Source organism: Oncorhynchus nerka, unplaced genomic scaffold, assembly GCF_034236695.1.
Source record: "Oncorhynchus nerka isolate Pitt River unplaced genomic scaffold, Oner_Uvic_2.0 unplaced_scaffold_934, whole genome shotgun sequence".
Taxonomy (NCBI): domain Eukaryota; kingdom Metazoa; phylum Chordata; class Actinopteri; order Salmoniformes; family Salmonidae; genus Oncorhynchus; species Oncorhynchus nerka.
Genome location: NW_027040372.1, coordinates 236,408 through 248,494, shown reverse-complemented (window position 1 = coordinate 248,494; position 12,087 = coordinate 236,408). Strand labels below are relative to the sequence as shown.

General features: G+C 50.5%; 1 protein-coding gene across 2 annotated transcripts in view; it reads right to left on the bottom strand.

Annotated features, from left to right (window-relative positions):
* Positions 1-396: 396 nt before the first annotated feature.
* znf831 (zinc finger protein 831) overlaps positions 397-12,087 on the bottom strand; it is a 79,405-nt gene continuing 67,714 nt past the window's right edge. For both annotated transcript variants that reach the window (XM_065016641.1, XM_065016640.1), the window contains one exon: positions 397-5,889. In XM_065016641.1, the coding sequence (XP_064872713.1) occupies positions 397-5,841 (5,445 nt within the window). In that variant the 5' untranslated portion in view covers positions 5,842-5,889. The remainder of the gene's footprint in view (positions 5,890-12,087) is intronic.

The window sequence follows — 12,087 nt, the reverse complement described above, 5'->3', positions numbered from 1 at the left end:
CTGATGCCCTGTTCAGACCAGCCCTGATGAGAGGGGCTGACCACTTCACTGACTGTCCTGTCTGAAGAAAGGAGGAGGTGCAGAGGAAGGCCTTGTTCTTCTCCTCTGTCGGTCTGACTCCTGGCTGATTCCACACCTCCCAGAGAGGCAGAAGCTACACCACCTGGTGTCCTCGGCGGGAGAAATAGAGGCAGAGATAGACTGACTGGAGCCACTTTGCTAGTGTCTATGTGGTTCTGAAGAAGCATTGTGACTGTGTTGGTGTCTGGGTGGTTCTGGAGAGTTCTAGACTGGGCACCCCGGTTGTGAGGCAGAGCTGGAGTCACGTTGCTAGTGTCTATGTGGTTCTGAAGAAGCATTGTGACCGTGTTGGTGTCTGGGTGGTTCTGGAGAGTTCTAGACTGGGCACCCCGGTTGTGAGGCAGAGCTGGAGTCATGTTGACAGAATATGGGTGGTTCTGAGGATATAGCCCTGTAGTATCTAGGAAGGTGTTGGAGTCTGGGTGGTTCTGAGGAAATACTCCTGTAGTCTCTAGGACGGTGTTGGTGTCTGGGTGGTTCTGGAAAGATAGTCCAGTAGTCTCTAGGACGGTGTTGGTGTCTGGGTGGTTCTGGAAAGATAGTCCAGTAGTCTCTAGGACGGTGTTGGTGTCTGGGTGGTTCTGGAAAGATAGTCCAGTAGTCTCTAGGGACGGTGTTGGTGTCTGGGTGGTTCTGGAAAGATAGTCCAGTAGTCTCTAGGACGGTGTTGGTGTCTGGGTGGTTCTGGAAAGATAGTCCAGTAGTCTCTAGGACGGTGTTGGTGTCTGGGTGGTTCTGGAAAGATAGTCCAGTAGTCTCTAGGACGGTGTTGGTGTCTGGGTGGTTCTGGAAAGATAGTCCTGTAGTCTCTAGGACGGTGTTGGTGTCTGGGTGGTTCTGGAAAGATAGTCCTGGGTCAGGTGGTTCAAGTGAAACATAGCCATTACGAGACAGGTTCTGCTCTGTGTTGGTTAGAGGAGCAGCTTCCGTCATGTCTGATCTGTCCGTCTGAGTGAGAGGAGTTCCAGGACTACAGAGGGTGTCTGTTGAGGGATGGTCCAGGTCATGACAACATACTGCTGCTGAATGCTGCCACTCTTTATCGCCAGAGAAACCTCTGTTGTTCTCATGTTGTGATGAAGAAGGTTCTACTGGATCCAAAGTTCCAGTGACTTCCTGTGTCACATGCTTTGCTGTCCCCCCCTGTGTTTCAGCGTCAGGTAGAATACATGAGCTGGTTTGGAGCGCTTCCTTCTTCATTGTGGTTCCTAGTGGATCCACCGCTACTCCCATCGCTCCATGGACGCCACCATGAGAAGGCCCTGTCTCTGATGTCATATCCTGTTTCTCTATCTGAGGCTCTGATGTTGTATCCTGTCGTTCTATCTGAGGCTGTATGAGCGCCAGCTGTTCGTCTGAGATGAGCTGGAGACAGATGTGGAGGTCCGCTGTCCTCACGTGGAACACTTTCTGACCCTCTGACTGGCTGCTGTGACTAACAGTGAATGGTATAGCAGGGTATGCTACTGATGTATGGTATGGTGATGACTGTGTTTTAGTGAATGGTATGGTATGGCATGCTAAAGCTGCTATCGTATGACACGGAGGGTTAACCTCTGTTGTAACATAAGTTAGAGGGTTGACATGGTCTGCTACTGTGAGAGCAGGGTGGAGGGTTGTTGTGGAAGTGGTGTTGGCTGTAGGGCACTGACCATGTACTGATGTTTTCCAGGGCATGCTCTGTACTAAGGCTGTGGGTGGTGTGGCAGATTGCTTCACCGCTGTGGCTGTGATGGTAGCAAACTGGCTTTGATCTAGAGCTGTCACAGGTGTAGCAAACTGGCTTTGATCTAGAGCTGTCACAGGTGTAGCAGACTGGCTTTGAACTAGAGCTGTCACAGGTGTAGCAGACTGGCTTTGATCTAGAGCTGTCACAGGTGTAGCAGACTGGCTTTGAACTAGAGCTGTCACAGGTGTAGCAGACTGGCTTTGAACTAGAGCTGTCACAGGTGTAGCAGACTGGCTTTGATCTAGAGCTGTCACAGGTGTAGCAGACTGGCTTTGAACTAGAGCTGTCACAGGTGTAGCAGACTGGCTTTGAACTAGAGCTGTCACAGGTGTAGCAGACTGGCTTTGAACTAGAGCTGTCACAGGTGTAGCAGACTGGCTTTGATCTAGAGCTGTCACAGGTGTAGCAGACTGGCTTTGATCTAGAGCTGTCACAGGTGTAGCAAACCTGCCCTGACCCTGTCCTACGCCTGTGACTGATGAAACCCTGACAGGGCCTCTAGGTTGTGTTTGGGTGAGGCCCGTAGGCCCTGAGTCTGTAGGAAGCCTCAACTGGTACTTAGGGAGGAAACTGGTCTTGGCTGAATCAGAGGAGGAGGAGGGCTTGGCTATCCCACTTCTGACTGAGGATGAGAGTTGGTTCAGTTTATTGCTGCTGTGTAGGCCTCCTCCTCCCTCCAGAAGACAGACGTTATTCTCAATCTTCTGCTTCTTCCTCTCTGAGGGAACATGGCTTCCACATCGTTGAGACACACAGTTGGTGTGTTTCTCCTGGTGGGTCACTGTCATAGACACACAGTCAGTCCTGTTAGAAAACACTTCTTTTGAGACTGACTGGGTTCTCTGGAGGGGATGTTTGAGAGAGGAAGTGGGTGTGGTATGAAGATGACCAGGTGTGAGACAGGAAGTGGGTGTGGTGTGGAGATGACTGGGTTTGAGACAGGAAGTGGGTGTGGTATGGAGATGACTCGGTGTGAGACAGGAAGTGGGTGTGGTATGGAGATGACTTGGTGTGAGACAGGATGTGTGTGTGGTATGGAGGTGACTGGGTGTGAGACAGGAAGTGGGTGTGGTATGGAGATGACTCGGTGTGAGACAGGAAGTGTGTGTGGTATGGAGATGACTTGGTGTGAGACAGGATGTGTGTGTGGTATGGAGGTGACTGGGTGTGAGACAGGAAGTGGGTGTAGTATGGAGATGACTCAGTGTGAGACAGGAAGTGGGTGTGGTGTGGAGATAACTGGGTGTGAGACAGGAAGTGGGTGTGTTATGGAGATGACTGGGCATTCGATATGAGTGGACATGATTGACAGGTGAAAGGTTGTCTTGGAGACAGGATGGAAGACACACAGTGGCACTACTTGAGACCAGTGATGTCACCAGGTCTCTGCTTACTGCTGGGCCTCTCTGAACCCCCAGGACCCTCTCTGGCTCCAGACCAGCTAATAACCTTTTAGCCTTCAACACACCAGGATCAGCTGCCTTCTCTGGGCTGTAGAGCTTTGTGAACGTCCCTCCTCCTCCTCCTCCATACTTGTACCACTTACTGTAGGCAAACTTCTGGGACTTCTTCCTACCACTCTTTCTACTCAGCTCTCCATCCACGCCTCCGTCTCCATCTGAGCCAAGACCGCAGGGAATGACATTGTCGCCGACTGCTAACGTCAATGGTCCGTCCGTCGGGAGGTTGTCCACGGCCGCCTGTCTGACCAGCATGCGGTGGCCTGATGCGCGACGGTCAACAGACTTGGTGGCAAAGCCTACTGGGTAAAGTAGTCCAGAGCTGCCCTTACGGCCCAGGTATAGCCAGTCTCTTTGGTGAGGATGGGGGTTGTGAGGAGAGGCCGAGCTGGCTCTGACTGTACCCTGAAGGCTCACACAGTGAGGCAGGGAGCTACTACGGGTCAGGGGGGCATGATGCCCCTGCTCCAGGCTGGTAGAGGTCTGGGTAGGTACCGAACTATACAGACCTGGCCACCCTCCTCCCCTGTCCCCTCTCTGCCAGGCCATCCCAGCGCTGGCTGTAGGAGGCCTGTTGCTGGTCTTCATATCGAAGTGGAAGGAATCTTTGTAGGTGTAGGGCATTGGCAGGTCGATGCTGCCCTGTTTGGACAAGAGGGTCTTCCTGGGTCGGACTGTGTTCAGGTGTTTGTCCTCCACCACTGCATCGTTCTCTGAGATCAGCTTGGAGATTCTCTCTTCAAGACTCTGCTGGGCCTGGACTGAAACTGTGCTCCTGGGCTGAGACACGGTGAGTTCTGGCTGTGTGGGTGTGTGTGTGGCGTTTAGCTGTGTGGGTGTGTGTGAAGGCTGTGTGAGTGTATGTGTGTGTGTGGTGTTAGTTTGATCAGGCTGTGTGTGGAAGGTGTCCTGCTGGTCGTGTATCTCCATACTAGACTCTGCCACTGACTCCATGCTGTGGTTGTGTGGTCCAGACCTAGGATTGTGTGGTCCAGACCCAGGGTTGTGTGGTCCAGACCCAGGGCTGTGTGGTCCAAACCCAGGGTTGTGGCTTTGTGGTCCAGACCCAGGGTTGTGGTTGTGTAGTCCAGACCCAGGGTTGTGGGGTCCAGACCCAGGGTTGTGGTTGTGTGGTCCAGACCCAGGGTTGTGTGGTCCAGACCCAGGGTTGTGGTTGTGTGGTCCAGACACAGGGTTGTGTAGTCCAGACACAGGATTGTGGTTGTGTAGTTCAGACCCAGGGTTGTGGTTGTGTGGTCCAGACCCAGGGTTGTATGGTCCAGACCCAGGGCTGGAGGTCTCGCTGTAGCCGGAGTCTGTGCTGTCGTGGCTCTGGGACTTCCCTCTAGACAGGAAGTTGTCTTGGTTCTGGGCCATCCCCCTAGCCAGAGAACCCTCCCACTGAGACAAGATGGCAGCCTGCTGTCTCCGCAGCGGGAGGTGGCGGGACAGGGTCAACACTGACTTCTCTCTATCTTTATCCTTCCTGCTCTCTCTCAGTTCATCCCTCGTATCCTCCGCTTCTCTCCTCCTCTTGGATAACTCTATACTCTGGCTCCCCCCAGCAGCCAGGAGGAGACCCTCTAACCCAGCCTGCTGCAGGGCCCAGCCTGTGTCTCTGTCTGTGTCTCTACCTGTTTCTGTCCCACTCCTCTGGCCAGGGCTGGGGGAGAGGGTGGTGGTAGCAGAGAGAGAGCTGCCATTCTCCAGACTACCTGGGTCCTGGCTGAGGGTATCTAGAGAGGGGCTGGAGGTGAGTGTATCCCTGGAACCCTGTAAACTGAATAGACTGTCCTGGAGACCTTGCAGACGGTGTCCCTGCAGACTGTCCTGACTTCCCAGGGAGGAATAGCCCTGTAGACTGTCCAAGCTGCTCACTGAGGAATTGCCCTGTAGACTGCCCAGACTGTCCATCGATCCCAGGGATGAGTGACCTTGCAGACTGGCTTGGTGTCCCTGCAGAGTGTCCATGCTGCTCAGGGAGGAGTGACCTTGTAAACTGCCCAGAGATCCGAGCGACCTCTGCCCTGACCCGGAGCTGAGGCGTGCGTGGGCCTGTGTGCGGCGGTGCTTATAGAGGTTGCTCTGGGTCTTGAAAGAGATGCCGCAGGTGGTGCAGGGGTAGGGCCGCTCCCCGGTGTGGCAGCGCAGGTGTTTCTCCAGGACACTGGGCTTCATGCAGTCCCGGCCGCAGTGAGGACACAGGTGCTTCCCAGCGGACCTAGAGGGTCTGGCTGCAGACACAGAGGCCCTCAGGGACACATGCGCCCCCAGGCCTGATTGTGGGGCCTGCTGGTGCAGCTGCAGCCTGGCTGGTAGGTGGAGAGTCAGGAAGGGTAGGGAGTCTGTGGAGCCCTGCTGAGGGATGGACAGACGAAGGGTCGTGGAGTCCAAGGAGGCAGCTGGCTGAGCCTGGGGGTGTGAAGAAAGGCCTGGCACTGTGTGGAGGAACAAGGTGGTTAGAGGAGCCCGGAGTGGCATGCTGTTGTTGATGCTGTTCTCTCTCTGCTCTGACACGGAGCTGCTGCCAGGCGTTATCACATTCACCAAGCCTCGCTTGCCAGTCTCCATGGTAACAGCACTGCCAATGTTCTGACACAAGGTCTGTTGTTTAATTACCTGGAAAAGAAACAGTTTTCAGGATCACAGGATCTACTCAGCATTCTACGGATGATTACCAAGATCACAGCATAACTAGCTTACTGGTTGGCTGGCTGACTGACCAACCAGCATGTTAGAATAACTACACTCATGCTGTCTAGAGTCGCAGCGTAACCCTGTAGCCAGAATAACAAGATACATTGGCAAACCAGGATCAACTCTAAGGTGTCTCTAAAGGAGTGCTGCAACTGGCTAGCTGCTAAGGCTTACTATGTTGACGATTAAAGGGGACATCATTTTCTGAAGAGAGTGGTATGGAATATACAGATAGATGGAGATGAAATCACATGCAGAGCAGAGAGAGAGAAGAGAATGAGAGAGAGAGAATGAGAGTGAGAGAGAGAGAATGAGAGTGAGAGAGAAAGAAAGAGAACAAGAGTGAGAGAGAGAGAGAGAGAGAGAGAGAGAGAGAGAATGAGAGTGAGAGAGAGAGAGAATGAGAGTGAGAGAGAAAGAAAGAGAACGAGAGAGTGAGAGAGAGAGAGAGAGAGAGAGAGAGAGAGAGAGAGAGCGAGAATGAAAGAGAGAGAGAAAGAAAAAGAACGAGAGAGAATGAGAGTGAGAGAGAAAGAGAAAGAGAAAGAAAGAGAATGAGAGAGAGAACGAGAGAGAGAGAGAGATGTTGAGACAGAGAGAGAGAGGGAGAGCGAGGTAAGAGCATGACTCACCCAAGACACAGAGAGTCACCCCCCCCCACACACCCACTGAGGACAAACACAAGACACAGATTGTACTCCTTATGGACTCAAACTGGAAATATATACAAGAAAACGTGTGTCCAAACTCAGTGTGTCCAAACACCCAGCGTGCAATAGACCTTCTTTCTGTCTGAGGACCAACTAGGGTCACCCAGCAACATAATAATACACACAGGCACAAATGACCTGAGAGCACAGCACTGAAGGGAGTGATTGAAAAAGCTTCTTCTACTTTCCCCAATGCACAAGTGGTTATATCCACCCTGCTACCATAAAAAGCAAGTATTTCCTGTGACTGTGCCAAATGTTTTCCTGGCCCACCACTCCATCCTGGACTAGAACAGCATCTATGACCAGGTCCACCTCTACAAGGCAGCAGTGCCCACCACTCCATCCTGGACTAGAACAGCATCTATGACCAGGTCCACCTCTACAAGGCAGCAGTGCCCACCACTCCACCCTGGACTAGAACAGCCTCTATGACCAGGTCCACCTCTACAAGGCAGCAGTGCCCACCACTCCACCCTGGACTAGAACAGACTCTATGACCAGGTCCACCTCTACAAGGCAGCAGTGCCCACCACTCCACCCTGGACTAGAACAGACTCTATGACCAGGTCCACCTCTACAAGGCAGCAGTGCCCACCACTCCATCCTGGACCTGAACAACCTCTATGACCAGGTCCACCTATACAAGGCAGCAGTGCCCAACACTCCATCCTGGACCTGAACAACCTCTATGACCAGGTCCACCTGTACAAGGCAGCAGTGCCCACCACTCCACCATGGACTTTACGACCAGGTCCACCTGTACAAGGCAGCAGTGCCCACCACTCCATCCTGGACTAGAACAGCCTCTATGACCAGGTCCACCCTGGACTAGAACAGCCTCTATGACCAGGTCCACCTGTACAAGGCAGCAGTGTCCACCACTCCATCCTGGACTTGAACAGCCTTTACGACCAGGTCCACCTGTACAAGACAGCAGTGCCCACCACTCCATCCTGGACTAGAACAGCCTCTATGACCAGGTCCACCTCTACAAGGCAGCAGTGCCCAACACTCCACCCTAGACCTGAACAGCCTTTATGACCAGGTCCACCTGTACAAGACAGCAGTGCCCACCACTCCATCCTGGACTAGAACAGCCTCTATGACCAGGTCCACCTGTACAAGGCAGCAGTGCCCAACACTCCACCCTGGACTTGAACAGCCTCTATGACCAGGTCCACCTCTACAAGGCAGCAGTGCCCAACACTCCACCCTAGACCTGAACAGCCTCTATGACCAGGTCCACCTCTACAAGGCAGCAGTGCCCACCACCACCCTGGACTTGAACAGCCTCTATGACCAGGTCCACCTCTACAAGGCAGCAGTGCCCACCACTCCACCCTGGACTTGAACAGACTCTATGACCAGGTCCACCTCTACAAGGCAGCAGTGCCCAACACTCCACCCTAGACCTGAACAGCCTCTATGACCAGGTCCACCTCTACAAGGCAGCAGTGCCCAACACTCCACCCTAGACCTGAACAGCCTCTATGACCAGGTCCACCTCTACAAGGCAGCAGTGCCCAACACTCCACCCTAGACCTGAACAGCCTCTATGACCAGGTCCACCTCTACAAGGCAGCAGTGCCCACCACTCCACCCTGGACTTGAACAGCCTCTATGACCAGGTCCACCTCTACAAGGCAGCAGTGCCCAACACTCCACCCTAGACCTGAACCGCCTCTATGACCAGGTCCACCTCTACAAGGCAGCAGTGCCCACCACTCCACCCTGGACTTGAACAGCCTTTACGACCAGGTCCACCTATACAAGACAGCAGTGCCCAAACACCTCACACAGGAGCAACATATCAATAGAAACCCCGCCCAGACCAGCAAGACACTCCCAGACCTGCGGGACCCCCTGGAGCCACGCCGAGAGGACCTATATCCAGACCACAGCACCCCCAGACACATCCCCACCCCAACCAATCAACACCCCCCCACGTCAACCATGCCCACACCCCATTTAGGCCCCCTCAGATCAGACCTATGCCACTCCTGCCCACCCCATGCACCCCACCCCCGCAAAGACGGCCTCAACATGGAAGCCACACATACGCCCAGGTAGTGAGGGGGCAAACAGTCCCAACCCCCACTCTCACACTCGCCCAAGCCAATGGCATGTACCAGATGCTCAGCAGTCTCTGCTCACACTTACTGGCCTGAGGACAAACCACGACCAACAACATTGGACACTCTATGGAACAAAAAGCCTTCACTATATCATCCTGGAATATCCAAGGCCTGAGGTCATCTGCCTTTGGCCTAAAGAGCAGAAACCCAGACCTCACCAAAGAAATCGGTAATACAGACATTGTCATCCTGCAAGAAACCTGGTGTAGAGGAGACGGACCCACTGGTTGCCCTCTAGGTTACAGAGAGCTGGTAGTCCCATCCACCAAACTACCAGGTGTGAAACAGGGAAGGGACTCAGGGGCTATGCTAATTTGGTATAGAGCAGACCTAACTCACTCCATTAAATTACTCAAAACAGGAACATTCTACATTTGGCTCGAAATTCAAAAGGAAATTATCCTAACAGAGAAAAATGTCCTCCTGTGTGCTACCTATATCCCCCCACTAGAATCCCCATACTTTAATGAAGACAGCTTCTCCATCCTGGAGGGGGAAATCAATCATTTCCAGGCCCAGGGATATGTACTAGTCTGTGGCGGCCTAAATGCCAGAACCGGACAAGAACCTGACACCCTCAGCACACAGGGGGACAAACACCTGCCTGGAGGTGACAGCATTCCCTCCCACATATGCCCCCCTAGGCACAACTATGACAACACAACCAACAAAAACGGGTCACAACTCCTGCAGCTCTGTCGCACGCTGGGTATGTACATAGTCAATGGTAGGCTTCGAGGGGACTCCTATGGTAGGTACACCTATAGCTCATCTCTTGGCAGTAGTACTGTAGACTACTTTATCACTGACCTCAACCCAGAGTCTCTCAGAGTGTTCACAGTCAGCCCACTGACACCCCTATCAGACCACAGCAAAATCACAGTCTACTGAAACAGAGCAAAACTCAATCATGAGGCATCAAAGCCAAATGAACTGAGTAACATTAAGAAATGCTATAGATTGAAGGAATGCAGTTTGGAAACCTACCAAAAAACAATTAGGCAACAACAAATTCAATCCCTTTTAGACAATTTCCTGGGTAAAACGTTTCACTGTAATAGTGAAGGTGTAAACTTGGCAGTAGAAAATCTTAACAGTATATTTGACCTCTCAGCTTCCCTATCAAATCTAAAAATCTCAAATAGAAAACCGAAGAAAATTAACAATAATGACAAATGGTTTGATGAAGAATGCAAAAATCTAAGAAAGAAATGGAGAAATCTGTCCACCCAAAAACATAGAGACCCGGAAAACCTGAGTCTACGCCTTCACTATGGTGAATCACTAAAACAATACATAAATACACTACGGAAAAAGAAGGAACAGCATGTCAGAAATCAGCTCAATGTAATTGAAGAATCCATAGACCCAATTTGTAAGTCGCTCTGGATAAGAGCGTCTGCTAAATGACTTAAATGTAAATGTAAATGTAGACTCTAACCACTTCTGGAAAAATTGGAAAACACTAAACAAACAACAACATGAAGAATTATCTATCCAAAATGGAGATGTATGGGTAAACCACTTCTCCAATATTGTTGGCTCTATAACAAAGAATAAAGAGCAAAAACATATACATGATCAAATACAGACCTTAGAATCAACTATTAAAGACTACCAGAACCCACTGGATTCTCCAATTACCTTGAATGAGTTACAGGACAAAATAAAAACCCTCCAACCCAAAAAGGCTTGTGGTGTTGATGGTATCCTCAATGAAATGATCAAATATACAGACAACAAATTCCAATTGGCTATACTAAAACTTTTTAACATCATCCTTAGCTCTGGCATCTTCCCCAATATTTGGAACCAAGGACTGATCAGCCCAATCCACAAAAGTGGAGCCAAATTTGACCCCAATAACTACCGTGGAATATGTGTCAACAGTAACCTTGGGAAAATCCTCTGCATTATCATTAACAGCAGACTCGTACATTTCCTCAATGAAAACAATGTACTGAGCAAATGTCAAATTGGCTTTTTACAAAATTACAGTACAACAGACCATGTATTCACCCTGCACACCCTAATTGACAACCAAACAAACCAAAACAAAGGCAAAGTCTTCTCATGCTTTGTTGACTTCAAAAAAGCCTTCGACTCAATTTGGCATGAGGGTCTGCTATACAAACTGATGGAAAGTGGTGTTGGGGGTAAAACATACGACATTATAAAATCCATGTACACAAACAACAAGTGTGCGGTTAAAATTGGCAAAAAACACACACATTTCTTCACACAGGGTCGTGGGGTGAGACAGGGATGCAGCTTAAGCCCCACCCTCTTCAACATTCAGCCTCACCCTACTAGAATCCGAAGTCAAATGTCTGCTGTTTGCTGATGATCTGGTGCTTCTGTCACCAACCAAGGAGGGCCTACAGCAGCACCTAGATCTTATGCACAGATTCTGTCAGACCTGGGCCCTAACAGTAAATCTCAGTAAGACCAAAATAATGGTGTTCCAAAAAAGGTCCAATAACCAGGACCACAAATACAAATTCCATCTAGACACCGTTGCCCTAGAGCACACAAAAAACTATACATACCTTGGCCTAAACATCAGCGCCACAGGTAACTTCCACAAAGCTGTGAACGATCTGAGAGACAAGGCAAGAAGGGCATTCTATGCCATCAAAAGGAACATAAATTTCAACATACCAATTAGGATTTGGCTAAAAAATACTTGAATCTGTCATAGAGCCCATTGCCCTTTATGGTTGTGAGGTCTGGGGTCCGCTCACCAACCAAGACTTCACAAAATGGGACAAACACCAAATTGAGACTCTGCATGCAGAATTCTGCAAAAATATCCTCCGTGTACAACGTAGAACACCAAATAATGCATGCAGAGCAGAATTAGGCCGATACCCACTAATTATCAATATCCAGAAAAGAGCCGTTAAATTCTATAACCACTTAAAAGGAAGCGATTCCCAAACCTTCCATAACAAAGCCATCACCTACAGAGGGATGAACCTGGAGAAGAGTCCCCTAAGCAAGCTGGTCCTGGGGCTCTGTTCACAAACACAAACACACCCTACAGAGCCCCAGGACAGCAGCACAATTAGACCCAACCAAATCATGAGAAAACAAAAAGATAATTACTTGACACATTGGAAAGAATTAACAAAAAAACAGAGCAAACTAGAATGCTATTTGGCCCTACACAGAGAGTACACAGCGGCAGAATACCTGACCACTGTGACTGACCCAAAATTAAGGAAAGCTTTGACTATGTACAGACTCAGTGAGCATAGCCTTGCTATTGA